Source organism: Microtus oregoni, unplaced genomic scaffold, assembly GCF_018167655.1.
Source record: "Microtus oregoni isolate MIOR12 unplaced genomic scaffold, Mior012 000015F_ref0000493, whole genome shotgun sequence".
NCBI lineage: Eukaryota > Metazoa > Chordata > Mammalia > Rodentia > Cricetidae > Microtus > Microtus oregoni.
In genome coordinates this window covers 1,498,573-1,517,426 of record NW_024543074.1, presented here as the reverse complement: position 1 = coordinate 1,517,426, position 18,854 = coordinate 1,498,573, and the positions used below count along the sequence as shown (strand labels likewise).

At 50.1% G+C, this 18,854-nt stretch overlaps 1 protein-coding gene across 6 annotated transcripts in view; it reads left to right on the top strand.

The window, feature by feature from the left end:
* The window catches only part of Arhgap23 (Rho GTPase activating protein 23), a 91,002-nt gene extending 76,940 nt beyond the window's left edge, over positions 1–14,062 (top strand). For all 6 annotated transcript variants that reach the window (XM_041664510.1, XM_041664509.1, XM_041664507.1 and 3 more), the window contains 4 exons: positions 2,815–2,856; positions 3,829–3,925; positions 5,796–5,827; positions 11,857–14,062. In XM_041664510.1, the coding sequence (XP_041520444.1) occupies positions 2,815–2,856; positions 3,829–3,925; positions 5,796–5,827; positions 11,857–12,873 (1,188 nt within the window). In that variant the 3' untranslated portion in view covers positions 12,874–14,062. The remainder of the gene's footprint in view (positions 1–2,814; positions 2,857–3,828; positions 3,926–5,795; positions 5,828–11,856) is intronic.
* Positions 14,063–18,854: the final 4,792 nt, after the last annotated feature.

Genomic DNA, 18,854 nt, shown 5'->3' with positions numbered 1-18,854 from the left:
AGCCATATCTCTTCTGTCTCCACCTTCCTAGTTCTGGGCTTAAAGGCCTGTGACTCCCAAGTACTGGGATTGGAGACGTGAGCCACCACTGCCTGACTCTGTTTCTCTTTTAGATTGGATCAATCTCAGGTGGCCCAAGGTGGCCTTGAACTTGCAGAGATCTCTGCCTCCCAAGTGCTGCCCAGCCTCTGTGGCTATCTAGGGCTATCTAGTGACCAGCTCCGCACTCTGCTCCTCAGGCAAGCCTTGTTAGCGCACAGACAGAACACCACCGTCGCTAGTTCTCACTTTACTCCATGAGGGGGGAGGACAGGGACTGTGGCCGTGCAGACGCCTAAGAGCCACTGGCGTCCCACGGTGGCCCAGGGCGGGCTTGAATTTTGAATGATTTGTGTATATTTCAGAATTTATTTTCTCTAATGGCTGAGGACAAGGTTCCAAATACGTTCACCAGTTCAGATTTGTCTATTGAGTTGCTAAATGAATCAATATTTTTACATGTATGTTTTAATATTTTATATGTGTGGATGTTTAACCTGCATGAGTGTCTGTGTACCCATGAGTGTTGCAGTGCCTTCAGAGGCCAGAAGAGGTCACCAGATTCTCTTGAACTGGAGTTAGAGCAGATGGTCAGCCTTGTGAAGCACAGCCAGTGCTTTTAACCACTGAGCATCTCTCCAGCCCCTGCTTGGATTTTTCTTTTCTTTTTTCTTCTTTTTTTCCATTAAAGATTTATTTATTATATATATAATGTTCTGCCTGCATGTATGCCTAAAGGCCAGAAGAGGGCACTAGATCTCATTACAGATGGTTGTGAGCCACCATGTGGTTGCTGGGAATTGAAGTCAGGACCTCTGGAAGAGCAGGCAATGCTCTTAACCTCTGAGCCATCTCTCCAGCCCCTGCTTGGATTTTTCTAGTCTCCTGCAGGACTATGACTTGTTATCTGTGTGTGCTGATGTAGTTGCCTGTGTGTGCACATCTGGAAACCGGAAGTTGGCAGACATACAGTATCTTCCTCTCCTGCTCTCTATATTATTATTAATAACACTGTGTCAGTGAGGCTGGCTGGTTAGCAAAGCCCTCATATCCACCGTCTTTGATTTCCAGTGCTGGAGTTCAAAACTTGTATCACCGTGCCTGCCTTCTTTTTTTTTTTTTTTGGTTTTTCGAGACAGGATTTCTCTGTGGCTTTGGAGCCTGTCCTGGAACTAGCTCTTGTAGACCAGGCTGGTCTCGAACTCACAGAGATCCGCCTGCCTTTGCCTCCCGAGTGCTGGGATTAACGTGCCTGCCTTTTTTACTTAGGTGCTGGGATCTAAGCTCTGATCTTTGTTCATTGTTGTGCCACAGCACTTTATCTACAGAGCCGTCTCTGCAGTCCCCAATTGTCCTTTACACACACACACACACACACACACACACACATTGGTTTTCAATACAGGGTTTCTCTGTGTACTCCTGGCTGTCCTGGAACTAGCTCTGTAGACCAAGCTGGCCTCAAACTTACAGAGATCCACCTGCCTCTGCCTCCAGAGTGCACCACCACCACCTGGCAAAATATTTTAAGATATCTTAGAGCCAGGTGTGGTGGTTCACACCTATAATCTCACTTGGGAGGTGGAGGCAGAGAGATCAGGAGTTCAAGGCAAGTTGGGGTTACATGATACCTTGCCTCAAAAAATAAAAACATCATATATGCTACAATTTTTTTTTTGAGACAAGGTCTACAAACATGTAGTCCTAGTTTGCCTCATGAGCCTGGCCTCAAACTTGTGGCAATCCCCCTGCCTCTGCCTCCCTAGTACTGGATTGTAGGTATGTACCAGTATGCTTGGGTTTGCCCTTAAATTTAAATGAGAGTTTAGCAGGATATAGTGTCTGGTTTCAATCAGGTAGTGGTGGCGCACACCTTTAATCACAGCACTTGGGAAGCAGAGGCTGACAGATCTCAGTGAGTTTAGGGTCTGCTGGTCTAGGACAGCCAGGGCTACACAGATAAATCCAGTCTTAACAAAACAAAACAAAAAAATAATAAGAACTAGAAATTCTGGTCTCAAAATGGTATTTCTTCAGCACAGGTAGGAAATGTTATTTGTTTCCTCTCGTCTGCTGCTGCTGGAAGGTCCGTGTGACTCGATCATTTCTAAGTAGTCTGAGCCTCTGGGTTATAAAATCCAGGATTTTTCAGCTTTATCTTTTAACCCGTTTTGTCTTGTTTGACAAGGACTTTTGTAGCCAGGCTGGACCGGAATTCACATCGTAGCCTGGGCTGCCCTTGAACCCAAGTTTCTAGCCCCAGCTCCCTCCAGGAATGAGCCACCAGGCTCAGTGTATTTGGCATTTTTTAGAAAGCTCTTGCCTGTCTGTCCTGGGGGGAAGCTAAGACCTGTTTCCAGGTATTTTCCTTCACTGGATAGAGTGTGCACCCCAGGTGTCACTATGGAGCCAGGGTCCTATGGTGGGAGATGCTGCCCTACAGGCTCTGTCAGTCCACCTAGTGTCCACTAGAGGGCGCTGCCGCCCAGGGGTCCTAGCTGGCTCTGGGGGCATATACCATAGTGAGGCACCCAGGACCAATTTGTGAAAAACCTGTAACCTGCTTGTGGTGGGCTCTGCCTAGCTCTGGTCTGTTTCTCTCCCACATGGTGGTCCCACTTTGTCTTCCCCTAGCTGTGGAGCTGTCTGAACCCTTTCTCCTAGGACTTAGGAGGGGTCACCATCAGGACTGTGAGTCCTTTGGCCCGAAGGCTGAGCAGCCCATCTCCCCTCTCCCCGTGCTAATTCCACCCCTGTCCTTTGTCTCTTCTGCAGTCGGACTGGTTCTTCAGTGAGGATGAGGACAAAGGAGAGAGAGTAAGTGATGAGAGGAGGGTGGGTATGGGCTGAGGTGACCCCTTTTTCTGAAGGGTGGGTGTGGGTGTGGCAGTGGAGATATGGCTCAGAGGTTAAGGACACCCACTGTTCCTGCAGAGGACCCAAATGTGGTTCCCAGCACCCACATTCAGTTCCCACAACCACCTACAATTCTAGAACTTCTGATGCATCCCCCCACACCCAACCTCCATGGGCACTAAACTCAAGTGCTCAAGCCCACACTCAGACACAGATAATCATGCAATGAAAAGTAAAAGAGGCAGCTGCTGATGGTGCATAGAATTAATCCCAGCACTTGGGAGTCAGAAGCAGGCAGATCTCTGTGAGTTCAAAGCCTTTGTGGTTACAGGAGCTAGTTACAGGACAGCCAAGGCTACACAAAGAAATCCTGTCTCAAATAAATAAATAAATAAATAAATAAATCGAGGCTGGAGAAATGACACATAGATTAAAATCACTTGATTCTCTCCGAGAGGACCCAGGTTGGAGTCCCATATGGCCGCTCATAGCCATCCATACTCCAGTTCCAGTGGTATCTGATGCATAGATATACATATAGTCAAATTACCCAGACATGTAAAAAGGTTAAAATAAAAATAAAATCTTAAAAAAAAAAAAGATTGAGGGAGAGGAGAATCCTTAGCCCTAGGCACCTGCAGTGTGACAGAGGAGACAGCCCTTCCCTTCAGGGGATACAGATCAAACTCCAAGGAGACCCACTATGTAGCATGTAGCATAGCCCAGTCTATGGGAGAGACGAGGCCCTTGTTCTCAGCTGAGGGAGCCTTCAGGGTTCTGTCCTGGTGGGGTGGCACCCAGCAGCACCATGGGAGACCTCAGATCTAGTCTCAGGATGCTCCCATTGAGGAGACAGCCTCACCATGTTCTGAGGTGCCTGAGGGCTAACCATCTGGGAGACTCATGGCTGACCGACTCCCTTTCCTGTTGCAGACCCCTGTTGATGACAAGGAGCCACAGTCAGTGCCCAACATCGAGTACCTCCTGCCTAACATTGGCAGGACAATGCCCCCCAGTGATCCAGGCTCAGGTGAGTAATGGGACCTGGGAGGGGAGAGATGGGGGGCTCTGCCTTCCTGAGGGTCCCAAATGCCTGGCCAGATGTTTATCTTCCCTGCCCCAGGCTCCTGGCCTGGCCATACCCCAAGATAGGCCATAGTGGGCTTTCTCCCTCTCTGGGAAAATCAGCTGTGTGTTCAGCATCCCCAGGACTGGGCAGGGCTGTGCTTGACCATCTTCTCTGGTCCTCTACTGTGCCTTTGGTTTCCGCAGCTGAGGGCTTTATTCCGGGTGCAGATTCTTCTTTTTAATTTCTCTTCCTTCTCTCCTTGCACCTTGTCCCTCCCTCCTCTTCTCCCTTCAATCTCCTCCCACCTCCTCCATCCTCCCTTCCCTCTTCTTCTCCTGCCCTCCTCCTCCAGCGGACCTGTTGGAGATTTAAAGGGTACAGTGCGGTGTCGCGGCCTCAGTCACTAACAGTGGCGGGTGATTATAAGAAGGCAGGGCAGGCCTGAGTGGTAGACACGTCCCCAGCAGTGAGCACCCCAGCTTCACATAGCAGCTGGCAGTACTGGTTCACGATTTACCCATGGCCCCACTCTGCCTCCTCCTATCCCTGTGTTCCCTCCTTGGAAGGAAGCCAGACCCCTTGTCCTGCCACCAGATGGCTAGCTTCCCTTCCCAGCCCCCAGCTCTGTGGCCTTCCCTGTGCAGAACAAGCACTTCAGGTTGACCAAGATGAAGGAAGCTTGTCTGTGGACCCTGCCTCTGCTGGGACCAGTGATACCACCCCCAGATGCCATTCTAAAGTGACAGCTCCTACTTCAGGTCAACCCTGGGCGCTGATGCTGAAAGTCCTGTTCCAGAGGCGGGGTGGCCTCTGTGCCCAGAGGCAAATGAATGGCCCTTTTTTTCATGGTCCCAGCCACCAGCTCTTCTCATGTCTGACTATTCTGCCCTGGCATGTCCAGTTCTTGCCCGCAGCAGCCCTAGTTATGAGATACAGTCTGGGGGTGGGTGGGGGAGGAGCCCCCTGTCTCTTCTAATCACCTGCTGCCGCCTGCCCCATGTGTGTTGAGTGTGGTCCGCCATTCTTGCTCTTCTCACCGTTTGCTGGGGGAGGGGGCTGGGGAGGGGCCTCTAACCTGCCTGCCAGAGAGTGTGGATTAACTGCACTTGCTCGTCCCAGGCCTTTGAACCAACCTGCTCCCTCTCCAGCGTGGAGAGAACACTGCCTGGTCTTGTTATCTGGTTCCTTCTCCATTCTGGAGACACTAAAGATTCGGACTCTAGTCCCTCAGATGTACCGGTTTTGACTGGTTTTAAAAGGGACCATGCCCCTTAAGGGCAGGTTGATGTTGGCTCTATCACCAGTCCACTGCCCCCCTGTGTCTTACCCACCTCATTTCTGCTCTTTTACGTGATCACTTAGCGTGGTCCCTTCTTCTCTCGTGTGGTGGGGGTGGGGCGCACACCTCTCTCTGCACTGTGTGGTCTCCATGTTCTCCAGAGTATCTGTGATGTGCTGTGTCGCACCGCTGTGATTTCTGTGGACTGCATCCGGAACTGGCATTTTCTCTCCAGTGCTTCAGAGTCACGGGGCAGGAGGGGGAGGGGAGAGGAGCCAAGACCAAAGAAAAGCCCCCTTTGTCCTTAACCCTGGGCAAGTGAAGACTCAGTGGCCCACAGCTTGATGTCACTTCCTGCCTCTAAAGAAGTGTTGGCTAACATCACCTTGTGCTCTGGGCCATCCCATAGAAAATGCCAGCAGGAACAATGGCCCTCCTAGGGCCTGGGGAGAACACCTTCATCCCTGAACTTTTGAGGCAAGGAAAATGTGTTCATATGACCCCGCTTATCCTTCCTGATCTAACATCCAGTTTTCTTTCTTTTGCCAACAGATTCCACCACCTGTAGTTCAGCCAAGTCCAAGGTTAGTGCCGAGGCTTCCTAAATGTGTTCTGCCTGGACACTTTGTTTTGGTCAAGAGAATTAGAATGGTAGTTGAACTCAGGGGAAGTTGAGGGTCCCATGTGAAGGAAAGTGGGAAATACTGAGTGTCCAGGGGAATCAGAGACATCGACCTTAGTGGTGCTTGGAGGGGTGTCTGATGTAGAATAAGGGCTGGCCTTGGAGTTGGACAGCTGAGAGGCAGTGTATCCTCAGAACAGACTCTAGGGGCAGAAAATCCTGGGTCTGAGTCCTGTCTTTGCCACTTAGTTTTAGGATGTTGGGGTAATTCTTTATATTTGCAGCTTCCTTCTCTGTAAAAAGAAGTAACAGCAAGTGTCTGCTATGATAAACATGATTTAGGGTCTCTAGGAGAAGTTGAGTGTAGTTGAGTGTGGTGGCTCGTGCCTGTAATTCCACCACTTGGTAGGTACAGCTTGGGCTACATGCTGAATTCCAGATTAGCCAGGCCTTCATAGCAAAACCAAACCAAAAAAAAAAAAGAGGGCTATCTGGAAGGGCTTAACGAGGAAAAGAAAGGAAAGAAGACAAATGAGAAATCAGTGAAATTGAAAACAATTAAGAAAAATCAGTGAAACTACAAACTGTCTCTGTGGGTAAAAATCAGTAAAATTGATAGACTTGTCACCAGACTGACAGAATAAGAGATGCCATAAATTACCAGTGCTAAGGATGACACAAGTGTTTCTAAAGACCACACCCACACAGACACTAACACAGGGACATCGGTACAGACCACACAGACACTAACATGGGGACATCGGTACAGACCACACAGACACTAACACGGGGACATGGGTACAGACCACACAGACACTAACACAGGGACATTGGTACAGACCACACAGACGTTATTAACATAGGGACATCAGTACAGTCTGCACAGGCCCTCAGAGAATACAATCAGCAACTCTGTCCATAAAATCAGTGACTTAAAAGAAACAAACCTATACTTAGAAGGATTCTAACTACCAAAATTTGCAAAAGAAATAGATAATCTGAATAGTCCTTCATGTATTAAAGAAATTTAATGCCAGGCGGTGGTGGCGCACGCCTTTAATCCCAGCACTCGGAAGGCAGAGACAGGCGGATCTCTGTGAGTTTGAGACCAGCCTGGTCTACAAGAGCTAGTTCCAGGACAGGCACCAAAAACTACAGAGAAACCCTGTCTCGAAAATCAAAAAAAAAAAAAAAGAAATTTAATTTGTGTGTAAAAACCTTCCAAACAGAGAAAATGCCAGATCCAGATGGCTTCAATAGTAAATTCTACCACGTATTTTAAGGAGAAAATGTTTGTGTTGTTGTTTTGTCGTTTTAGTTTTGGTTTTGGTTTATCAAGATAGGGATTCTCTGTGTAATTGTCCTGGAGCTCACTCTATAGACCAGGCTGGCCTTGAACTCACAGAGACCTGCCTGCCTCTGCCTCTTGAGTGCTGGGATCAAAGGTGTGCACCACCACTGCCTGGGCCTGGCTCATTGTTGTTATTCTTAAAATTACTTATTGTGTATGTGTGTGCACACTTGAGTATTCCAATGTATATGCCATAGTGTGTGTGTGTGTGTGTGTGTGTGTGTGTGTGTAGGTCAGAGGACAACTTTTTTTTTTGGTGGGGGGTTCAAGACAGGGTTTCTCTGTGGCTTTGGAGCCTGTCCTGGAACTTGCTCTGTAGACTAGGCTGGTCTCGAACTCAAAGAGATCCACCTGCCTCTGCCTCCCGAGTGCTGGGATTAAAGGCATGCACCACCATCACCTGGCCAGAAGGCAATTTTTGAAAATGAGTTATTGTCTTTCTCTATGTGGGTCCTGGGGGATTGAACTCAGGTCCTCGGGCTTGGTGGCAACTTCCTTTACCTGTCAAATTATTCATTCCTTCATTTTTGAGACAGGATCTCTCTATATAGTCCAAATTCCTTCCTTTTTCCTAAGTAGTGGCATTACAAGTGTGTGCCATCTCACCTGGCTTATTTTTTAATTTTTAAATAATTCGTCTATTTGTCCAACTTTATAGAATCTTAGTTATATAAAATAGTTGTCTTTGTCTCTGTTCCATTACTGTGAAGAGACATTATGACCAAGGCAACTATTATAAGAGAAAGCATTCAACTGGGGGCTGGCTTACAGTCTCAAAGGTTTAGTCCATTATCACCATGGTAGGGAGCATGGCTGCATGCAGACAGACACTGGAACAGTAGCTAAGAATTGTGTCCTGATCCACAGGCAGAAAGAGAGAAACTCTGGCATGGGCTTTGGAAACCCACCCCCAGTGACACAGTTGCTCTAACAAGGCCACACCTCTTAATCCTTCTAATCCTTTCAAATAATGCCACTTCCTGATGATTTAACATTCAAATATACATGAGCTAACAGAGCCATTCTTATTCAAACTACCACAATAATATAATTTAAAAAAAAAGTCAGTAGTAACACAGGCCTTTAATCCCAGCACTCGGGAGGCAGAGTCAGATGGATCTTTGTGAGTTTGAGGCCAGCCTGGTCTACAGAGCTAGTCTCAGGACAGCCAAGGCTGTTACACAGTGAAACCCTATCTCAAACAAACAAACAAACAACATCAACAACAAAAACTCAAACAACAAAAAGTCTCCCACTTCACAGTGACATTTTAGACAGCAGTAGGCCACATATATGAAAGTGGCCCCTAACAGCCTTATGTGTGTGGTAGGTTAATTAATACTGTCCAGTTTATATAAGTTCACACTACAGTGTTCACACAGTGATAAAATCACTTCATGACATGTTTCTTAGAATTCATTTCCACTAGGAAGTGACCCAGAACTATGGTTGTCTAAAATTTAAATACTTATTTGAAGTATACTTGGGGACTGGAAGGATGGCTCAGCTGTTGAACACATACTGCTCTTGCAGAGGACCAGAGTTCAGTTTTTAGCACTTACATTTGATGGTTCACAATCACCACTAACTCCAGCTCCAGGGAATCTGGCACCCTCTTCCGGCCTGAATGCCCATGTAAACACACACATCCATTCTTCTGTGCACGTGTGCACACATACCCACACGCTCAAAAATAAAAATAAATCTAAAAGAATGTTATTTAATTGCTTACATAGAAATACTACCTCAGGGGTTGGAGAGAGATTGTCTCAGAGATTAAAAGTACTGGCTGCTCTTGCAGAGGACCTGGGTTTGGTTCCCAGAACCCACATGGCATCTCACAACCTCCTGTGACTCCAGTCCCAGGAGATCTGATGTCCTCTTTGGGCACTGCACTCAATGTTGAACATGCTTGCATATTACACATAAAATAAAAAATAAATTGTAAAAAAGAAACACAAAACTACTACGAATTCTTCAGAGGCTCTTCCAGGAGGTAGAAGAGGCGGGAATACTCAACCCGATATGTGATACCCGCATTCCCCAATATCTAAGGCTGCCAGTGTCTCCAGATACAGGGATAGTCATTGCGTCATGCCTCAGAGCTCAGCTGAACCTCCCCTACATGGCCTCACTGTACTGAATGCTGAGGATACAAGAAGGAGCCGAGGAGCTGTAAAGCTGGCTCAGTGGTTAAGAGCACTGACTGCTTCTCCAGCGGACCTGAGTTTAAATTCCCAGCACCATATGGTGGCTCACAGCTCACAGCCATCTATAATGAGACCTGGTGCCCTCTTCTGGTGGTCAGGCATACTTGCAGGTAGAACACTGCATACATAATAAATAAATAAATCTTTAAAAGGAGAGAAAAGAAGAGGCCCCAGGAACCTGTGTCTGCAGCATCAAGCCCTAGGCCCCCAGCCAGCCTTGAGTTCCCAAGGGTAGGGGCTACATCTGCTGAGTGCTGAGACTTACCATTGCCAGCCTCTGACTCTGAAATCCAGGCCAGTGATTGTCAGCTGTGTTCCCCAAAGCAGTGCTGGGGTCGTCACACAGCAGTGTACAGAGGCCGCAGGGTGGCCTGCTCTATATCTTCTTTCATGCAGCAGGTTTTTCAGAGGCTTCTAATGGGACAGAGGAGTTCTGGTCCTGTCACAGCCATTGTCCTAGCCTTTCCCTCAAGCCAGGGGCAGGACACTCGGCTGAATCCACACCCAGCCACAGGGGACTTACAGTCACACTCCGGTGGCCCCTCGCTTTCGGCTCTTCCTTACTGGAGTGCACTGGCACCACACACCACAAGCTCAGCTAAGCACACTAGTTTAACATTAGAAGTTCATGTTTGGGGGAAGGGTCCCTTTTTACTTCTTGGATGGCCCCTCACTCCTCTCCATACAACCTGCAGTAACCTGCCCAAGGCCCCCTGGTCCCCATCGGGGGCTGTCTGATCCAGGATGGCCTTATCCCATTTTACCACAGGTTCCTTAGCCCTGTGGCCCATCCAAAGCTGCAAGGGAGAATTATCTGGCCACATGGAAATCACAAACACTGGAAAGAGAGCTTTTTCTCTTCACTCTCAGCGAGAGACCCCTTCAAAAATCAGATGACAGGGCTGGAGAAATGACTCAGTGGTTAAGAGCACTGGCTACTCTTCCAGAGGTCCTGAGTTCAATTCCCAGACGCCACATGTTGGCTCACAAGCATCTGTAATGGAATTCGATGCCCTCTTTTGTTGTACAAATGCACATTCAGGCAAAGCACCTACATAATAAATAAACAAATGAATAAATCCGGAGACAGCTATGTAGTCTTGTTCCAGAAGGTACACTGAAAACTCCTGCAGCCAACATTGAGGCTCAGCGCCCATGCCCGGCCAGGCCCCCAGTCGGAGCCCTTGTGTGGAGGCTGTGGCTGGTGATTTCCCTTCCCGCTGAAGCGGAAGTTCAGTTCTCAGCGCTGCCTCCTGCTGCCGTGGATGTCTGTGTTTAAAATACCCGACCACGGCAACAGCCGCCACTGTCTAAGCACTCCGGTGCTCTTTGTGAGCATGTGCATCTAAAGAAGCAAGAGCTGGAGTAGGGTGTGGGAGAGCTTGGTTGGGGAGACTGCTCAGTGGGTAAGAGCACTGGGTGCTCTTGCAGAGGACCTGGGTTCAATTCCCAGCACCCACATGGCAGCTCTCACTGTAACTCCAGATCCAGGGCATGCAGTGCTTTCTTCTGACCTCTACAGCAGTAGGCATGGATGGTTCACACACACACACACACACACACACACACACACACACAACACTCAAACACAGAAAATGAACAAATCTAAAAAAATAATTAAAAAGAATCTGGAAAGAGCAATATTGTGGAGCCAGCAAACACCCACAGGTCCAGCTCCGGGAGGACCCCTGCCTCTGGCCTCAGTCCCCTGCGCTCAGCTGTGTACACCCTACACACATACATACATACATACATACATACACATACACACAACTAAAAATAAAAAGATAAATACGAACAAAAAAGGAAATCAAGAGTTGGAAGCTGGGCATGGTGGCACAAGCCTTTAATCCCGGCACTGGAGAGGCAGAGGCAGGAGGATCTCTGAGTTCTAAGCCAGCCTGGTCTACAGAGTGAGGTCAGCAAGAACAACATAGAAGTCATTGAATTGATCCGGGGCTGGGGAATGGCAGGTGACAAGGGAGACATGACCAGGGTGCTGCCCTGGAGAGGAAGGCTTCTCAAACGGGATGAGTGGAGAGGGAGAAAGGTAGATGCTTGTGACCAAGGAAAAACCAGCTGAGGAGTGGTATGCCCGAAGCATTAGCATTTACACCAGGGATCCCATACCAGACACTGTCAAGGACTGTCACTTGGATGTCTAAAAAATTTATCTGGAAGTGGCAGGAGAAGACTCCCGCCAGCTCCCAGATCAGAGGTGCTGCCGAGTTATGGATAGGAGCGCACGGTGGTGATCCTTGGGTGATGATGACACTCCAGAGTCACCGAGTGGATGGGAAACTTCGCCTAGTGGTGTGGGGACTGGTTTGTTTTGGACATGGTGATTGGGTGCCATGGTATTGGCAAGGGAGTAGGCATGAGCAAGGTGATGGATGAGTCCTTCCTTACCCTCCCTGTCTCCTCTCACAGGGTTCGTTGGTTTCCAAGAAAGAGCCTTACGCCCGGGAGATGCTGGCGATCTCCTTCATCTCTGCGGTCAACCGCAAACGGAAAAAGCGGCGGGAGGCGCGGGGCCTGGGCAGCAGCACCGATGATGACTCCGAGCAGGAGGCACACAAGGCTGCGGCGGGGACGCAGGAGCCACCCGAGGAGCAGCTGCCGGGCCCCACAGCTGTGGAGGCCCCGGGTCGCCTCAGCCCCCCGACGGCACGCGACGAGCGGCCCGCGGCGGACACGCGCTCCATCGTCTCGGGCTACTCCACCCTGTCCACCATGGACCGAAGCGTGTGCTCGGGCACCGGCGGGCGGCGCGCGGGCGCGGGCGACGAGGCAGACGACGAGCGCAGCGAGCTGAGCCACGTGGAGACGGACACGGAGGGCAGCGCGGGCCCCGGGGGGCGTCTGGCGCGCCGGCCGTCCTTCAGCTCACACCATCTTATGCCGTGCGACACTCTGGCGCGCCGTCGCCTGTCTCGCAGCCGCGCGGATGGAGAGAGTCCGGGCGCGGGCATGGCCCGGGCGGGTCCCCGCGGTCCCGAGCCGCTGGGCTCGGCGTCGTCCAGCAGCCAGGAGTCGCTGCGGCCCCCAGCGGCCGCCTCGGCGCTCGGATCACGACCCTCGCGCGTGGAAGCCCTGCGGCTGCGTCTCCGCGGCACCGCCGACGACATGCTGGCGGTGCGGCTTCGGCGCCCGTTGTCGCCTGAAACCCGGCGACGCCGGAGCAGCTGGCGCCGCCACACGGTGGTGGTGCAGAGCCCGCTGACCGACCTCAACTTCAACGAGTGGAAGGAGCTGGGCGGAGGGGGCGCCCCGGAGCCAGCCGGCGCTCGACCGCACAGCGACAACAAGGACTCTGGCCTAAGCAGCCTGGAGTCCACCAAGGCACGGGCTTCATCTGCCGCCTCGCTGCCATCGGGGGACCTAGGGAACCTACAGGGACTGCCCACGCGCCGCTCGACTGCCGCCCGCCTCCACCAGTGTCTGTGACACCCTCCCCTATCCGGGTATCGAGTGGGGAGATAAGGCCGTGCTGGTGCCTCCGGCTGGAGTTTGATGTGATGGGCAGAAGGGCGAGTCTTCAGGAGAGGGAAGGGGCTGCTGGGGTTCATGTCCCTTGGATAAAGGACTGAGTGGCCCATTTCCGTGAGTCCACTTAGGGACCCTTGTTGAGAATGGAGTGTGGGCGGACCGCCCAAGCTTCATACTGAAGGAAATCTACAGGCTGGATTTTTGCCTCTGTCCTCTGCCTTCCTCCCACCCCAATTAGGGGAAGACGAATGCCTGGGGAGCGGATGTATAGGGTTGGGTGTCCATGGGAGAGGGGGCTTGTGTGTGTGTGAGTGTGTGTTAGTCACTGTGCAAAGGTGTTTCCAGTCGCCACTTCTGCCCCAACCCCTTCATCTCCCCACTTGTCCCCCAGCCAGCACCCTGCCTTTGGTGTACACAGGCACCTTATCCCAAGCTTGTCAGAGCCCAAGGCTGAGTTGAGGCCGCTTCCAGAGGCAGGACTGAACCCCACCACCACCAAGTCACTCCTCACACCCTTTGTCAATCTTAGTGACCCCTCTAAGTTCTTTGACCTGCAGACCTGCCTGCTCCCCAGTTTTTTGGAGTGTCCAGGATCTGGCATCTTCCTCCTTTTGATCTTGCTTCCATGGCTCAGCATGCAGACCCCCCCCCCTTTCTCCTTCCAGGGGAACCGTCAGGAAGAACCTGTTGATTTCTAGGGTCTCAGCTGGGCTATTCCTGCAGGGTGGGTGGGATCCAGCTCCCCGCCCCCACATTGTAAATAAACCTTGGAGCACCTGTCCTGCCTCCACCGGTCCTCACTCATTCCAGGGAAGCCCCAGTGGGGTTGCCAGCCCTGCAGCCCAAGTCCCTCCTCAGTCTCTTTGGTTTATGCAAAGGTTTGCTGTAAAGTCTCCCCCTCTCCCTTTTACTGTAAATATTGTCTCTAATGTGTAACATATTATAAAGAATTTATAAGGATTTTTAAAGATGTTTTGCTCATTTTAAAAAGTGTTGTAACAGTGTTGGCTAAAGCCCCTACGTCTGCATGGCTCCTGTGTCCCTGACACATCTCCTCTCTAGGCGATAACTAAGATTCCTGCTTCTGAAAGCCGTCTTCAAAGTACAGTCTATATCTTGGAAATAAATGGCCTTTCTTGGGCATGAAACAGAGTCTCACTTGTTTCAGATGGGGAAAGGGACATAGCAGCTCTGGGCTGGAGACAGGTGAGGTTCATGTCCCTGAAAGGAGGGTGGCCAGGCTGAGTGGCAGGGTGGAGGAAATCTCCTCTCTGGTGGCTTCTTGTGTCCTAGGAGACTGGTATGGGCAGAGACAGTCACACAGAGTGGGTGGTGTTGCCTCTACACCTCCATCCCTACATCAGCAAGAGGCCTCCAGACTCCCACCTGGCAACACCTGCAGAGGCTTCTGTTTCTCAGGCCTTCAGAGTGGCCTCGGGGACTACAGCCAGGAGACAGCCAGCTGCCACCATAGGCATCTCAGGCCCAGTAGCATTACCAAAGGACAGTGTGGGACTTAGCCATTTTCTCATATATGTAACCCTCAGGATAGCTCTGTGGCTGCCCCTACTCGAGAGAGCTCAGAACCTCCCTTGAGAGCTTTGCCTAAATCCCACCTCCAGCCATCAAGCTCAGGGCTGTCGTTAGGTCCTTTCTGGATGTGAGAAAACTGAGACGTGGGACAGGATCTATCGTGCCAAGGTCACCCTGTTAATAAGCTATGGAGCCAGGGAAAAGACACAGAGTACAGTTGGGGTGGAGTAGGTGAGGGTGGGACCCCCTCCTCACAGTCAAACGAAGATATTTCTAGATAAGAGAAGCATAGCTGGGCAGTTGTGGCGCACACATTAATCCCAGCGCTGGGGAGGCAGAGGCAGGTGGATCTCTGGGTTTGAAGCCAGTCAGTCTACACAGAGAAACTCTTGAAAAAGAAAAAAACTCACTGCACAAAGTAAATAATTGCAAAATTTGTCCCTGAAGGTGTGATCTGTGCGACTCTAACTGCATGAAGGGATAGGGAGGGGACAGATCCACATTGCAGCAAAGTTTTGTTCCTGGTTGTTGTCTTGTTTTGTTTTAGTCAGGGTCTCACTGTTTAACCCTGGCTGACCTGGAACTCGCAGTGTAGACCAAGCTAGTCTCAAACTATGGCAATCCTCCTGTCTCAGCCTCCTGAGTGCTGGGAACTACAGATGTGTGCCACCATGCCTGATTTATGATTTGAATCTAAACTGCCCCCCCCAATAGACTCAGATGGTGACCTCATGGTCCCCAACTCCCTCGTAGCACTATTTTGAAGTCTGTGGGTCTGGCTGGCAGAAGTAGGTCGCCAGAGCAAACCTTTGAAGGTCATACTGTCCTCATTCCAGCAGGATCTTCCTGTCCTCGTCCAGCAACAATGTGTTCTCCCCAAGATGGATCGAAACTCCCTTGAACGTGTGATGCAAAAATAAATCTTTTGCCGGGCGGTGGTGGCGCACGCCTTTAATCCCAGCACTTGGGAGGCAGAGGCAGGCAGATCTCTGTGAGTTCGAGGCCAGCCTGGTCTACAAGAGCTAGTTCCAGGACAGGAACCAAAAGCTACAGAGAAACCCTGTCTCGAAAAATAAAAAAAAAATAAAAAAAAACAACAACAAAAACAAATCTTTTATTTATTAAGTTGATTCTGTGAGATAATTTGGTCATAGCAATAAATAGAATAAAATTTGAAAATGGAAGTTTAGAATAAGAAACCATGTGAGAACTTATGGGGAGAGCTAGGGTAACTATTCTAAGTACAAGACAGAAATGCTAACCCGGGACAAGGACATTTTGTTTCTAACTAGGAACAAGGATATTTTGTAACAGTCTAGAAGCCAGCCAATCAGGAGATAAAAGCAGGTATGTTCCCAAGGGCTGTCCGGATGCAGGGAGTCTAACAAGCTTGAAGGAAAACTACACAATTTTCTATGCTAGTTGGAGATTTCAACATCCCATACTCAGTGGTAGACAGACTAACCACAAGGAAGAAAGCCCGACTTCTGCAAACCAGCTGGACTCAAGGGTTCTGAAGAATACTCCAAAGGACAGAACAGGTCTTTCTCAGGCACACGTGGAACACTCTCTGGCCAGTCCATATAGTAGGCCTTAAGCAAGTCCCCATGCATGTCAAAGGAGAGAAATCAGACACTCTTGTTCTTAACCACAGTGGGATTAAGTTAGAAATTAAGAGGTTGGGGCCAATGAGACAGCTTATCAGCCAAGGGTGCTTGCTACCAAATCTTACAACCTGAGTTTGATCTCTGGAACCCACTACATGGAAAGAGAACCACCCTTTTTTATTTGTTCTGTTTTTCAAGATAGGGTTTCTCTGTGTAGCCCTGGCTGTCCTAGAACTCACTCTGTAGACCAGGCTGGCCTTGAACTCACAGAGATCCACCTGCCTCTGCCTCCTGAGTGCTGGGATTAAAGATGTGCACTACCACGCCCACCTGGGTGAAAACCACTCTTTAAAGTTGACCTGAGACAAGCTGGGCTTTGTGGCTCATGCTTTAATACCAGCACTCAAGAGGCAGAGGCAGGTGGATCTCCAAACTCAAGGCTAGCCTGGGCTGCAGAGTGAGTTCCTAGACAGCAAGAGCTACACAGAGAAACCCTGTCTCAAAAAAAAAAAACAAAACAACAAGAAAAGGAAAAGAGAAAGAAAAAGGAAGAAAGGAAGGAAGGAAAGAAGAAAGGAAGGAAGGAAAAGAAAGAACAAAAGAAAGAAAGCCAGGTGGTAGTACTCGCCTTTAATTCCAGCACTCAGGAGGCAGAGGCAGGTGGATCTCTGTGAGTTCTAGGGCAGCTGGTCTACAGAGCGAGTTCCAGGATAGCTGGGGTTGTTACACAGAGAAACCCTGTCTCTAAAAACCAAAAATAAGAGGAAGAACTCCAATTCTGTTAGTGTTGAGGGTGCCCCCATGTGCATCCACCCACTCACTCACACCCACTCACTCACACCCACACACCCACTCACTCACACCCACACACGCACACCCACTCACGCACACCCACCCACACACACTCACTCACACCCACACTCCCACACCCACACACGCACACCCACTCACTCACACCCACACAGCACACCCACTCAAGCACACCCACTCACACCCACACACCCACTCACGCACACCCACGACTACCACTTTTCTGGCATCGGTGAAGACAGGATCGTGGTTATCTGGCCCAACTAAAGCAGTCAGATGAGTGAGCAGGGGTCAGGGAGAGCGCCCACTGGAATTTGGGGTTCATTCTGGACCATTTAGTGTCACTGCCGAGAATCTGACACTCCATTCTCCTCTCCCGAGACACTGGATTGTCACCCACATCTGTGAAAGCTGCAACAGAAGCCATCTCTGCAGCAACTGGGCAGGTCTTGGACACTTTCCTATTGGAGTATATTGCTCCTGCAGAGGGCCAGTGCTCAGTTTCCCGCACCCACGTAGGCAGCTCACAACCCATCCTGTTCCAGGGGATCCAATGCCCTCTTCTAGTCTCGTCAAGAGCCTTCACTCGTATATTCAACTCCTCTCCCCACCCCAACATACACACTTAAAAATAAAATGTAAAAATGTAAGACCCCTCCCCCCCATCACTTGCCATACGCAGCTTCCTGTTCCTGGCCCATGACCCTGCCCATCTTCCTGACTGTCCCCGCTTGGAGCTACTTGGATTTTATTTCCTAGAACCCAGAGGCTACCCCCCACTCCCCGCCCTGCCTAGGACTCCAGTTATCACCTCCACAGTGACTCATCTAATTGGCTGTTTGGTTGGTCAGTTGATTTTATTGAATCCCACACCATAACCCAGGCTTCTAAGTCAAGGTAATCCACGTGCATCAAGTATGGGGATTACAGGTGTAAGCCTTGACTGATTTTATTTGGGAAGAGGTCTCTCTATAACGCAGACTGGCTCTATCACTCCAAGTTCCTGACAGCACGCATGCCCCACCCCCAGCGACTGAGTGTAGGCACACTACCCACTTTTTGTACATGTTATTAATTTGATTTACATATTTTATTGGGGCGGGGCACCGTACATATGTGACAGAAGACAGTCTGCAGGAGGTGGTACCATCCTTCCATGATGTGGGTGGGTTCCACCTTTACCTGCTAAGCCCCCTCCCAGTTCTTGTTTGATTTTGAGACAGGGTCTCCTGTATCCCAGACTGGCCTCCGATTCAGTGTAGCTCGGTCTGACTTTAATCCCTTCTGCTCCCACTTTTCAGGTGTTGGGATGTCGGACACGCTCCCCATTCCCAGCCCCACTCCTTTCTTTGTCACTGCTCTTGTTTTGTTTTGGGTTGATTTTGAAGACCTCACCATATAACCCTGGCAGTCTGGAATTTGCCGTGTGTACCAGACTGGCCTCGAACTCACGGAGATACACCTTTATTGAAAGTGATTCACTTTTTAAAGTTGTGTGTTAGTGTTGTGGGTCTGTGCTCATTCACACATATACAGAGGCCAGAAGTAGGTGTCTTTTGTTCTCTAACCTCTTTTTTGAGGCAGGGTCTCTCACTGGATCTAGAATTCACCTCTTGGATAAGGTGGCTGGCCAGTGAGCTCAGAGGATCTGTCCCCAGCACCCCCTGAGGTCACAGGCCCGAAACACTATGCCTGGCTTTTATGTGGGTGGCAGGAATTCAAACTCAAACCTTCATGTACAGCAGACACTTCACCTATGAGCCGGCTCCCCTCCTCTCCCACTCCTCATACTTAAGGTCTCTGAATCAGGGGACCTCAGGGCCTGGTGGTCCTTGGCAGCTCTACATTGCTCACTGTCACCATAGTTACATGGCTGTGCCTTTGTTCCGTTGCTTGCTGTCAGCCAGTTTGTAGGTGCATGCCTGTGTGCTGGCTGGCTCTCCTGCCAGAGGCTTAGTTTTTAGTCCTGGGAGCACCTAGGCACAGCAC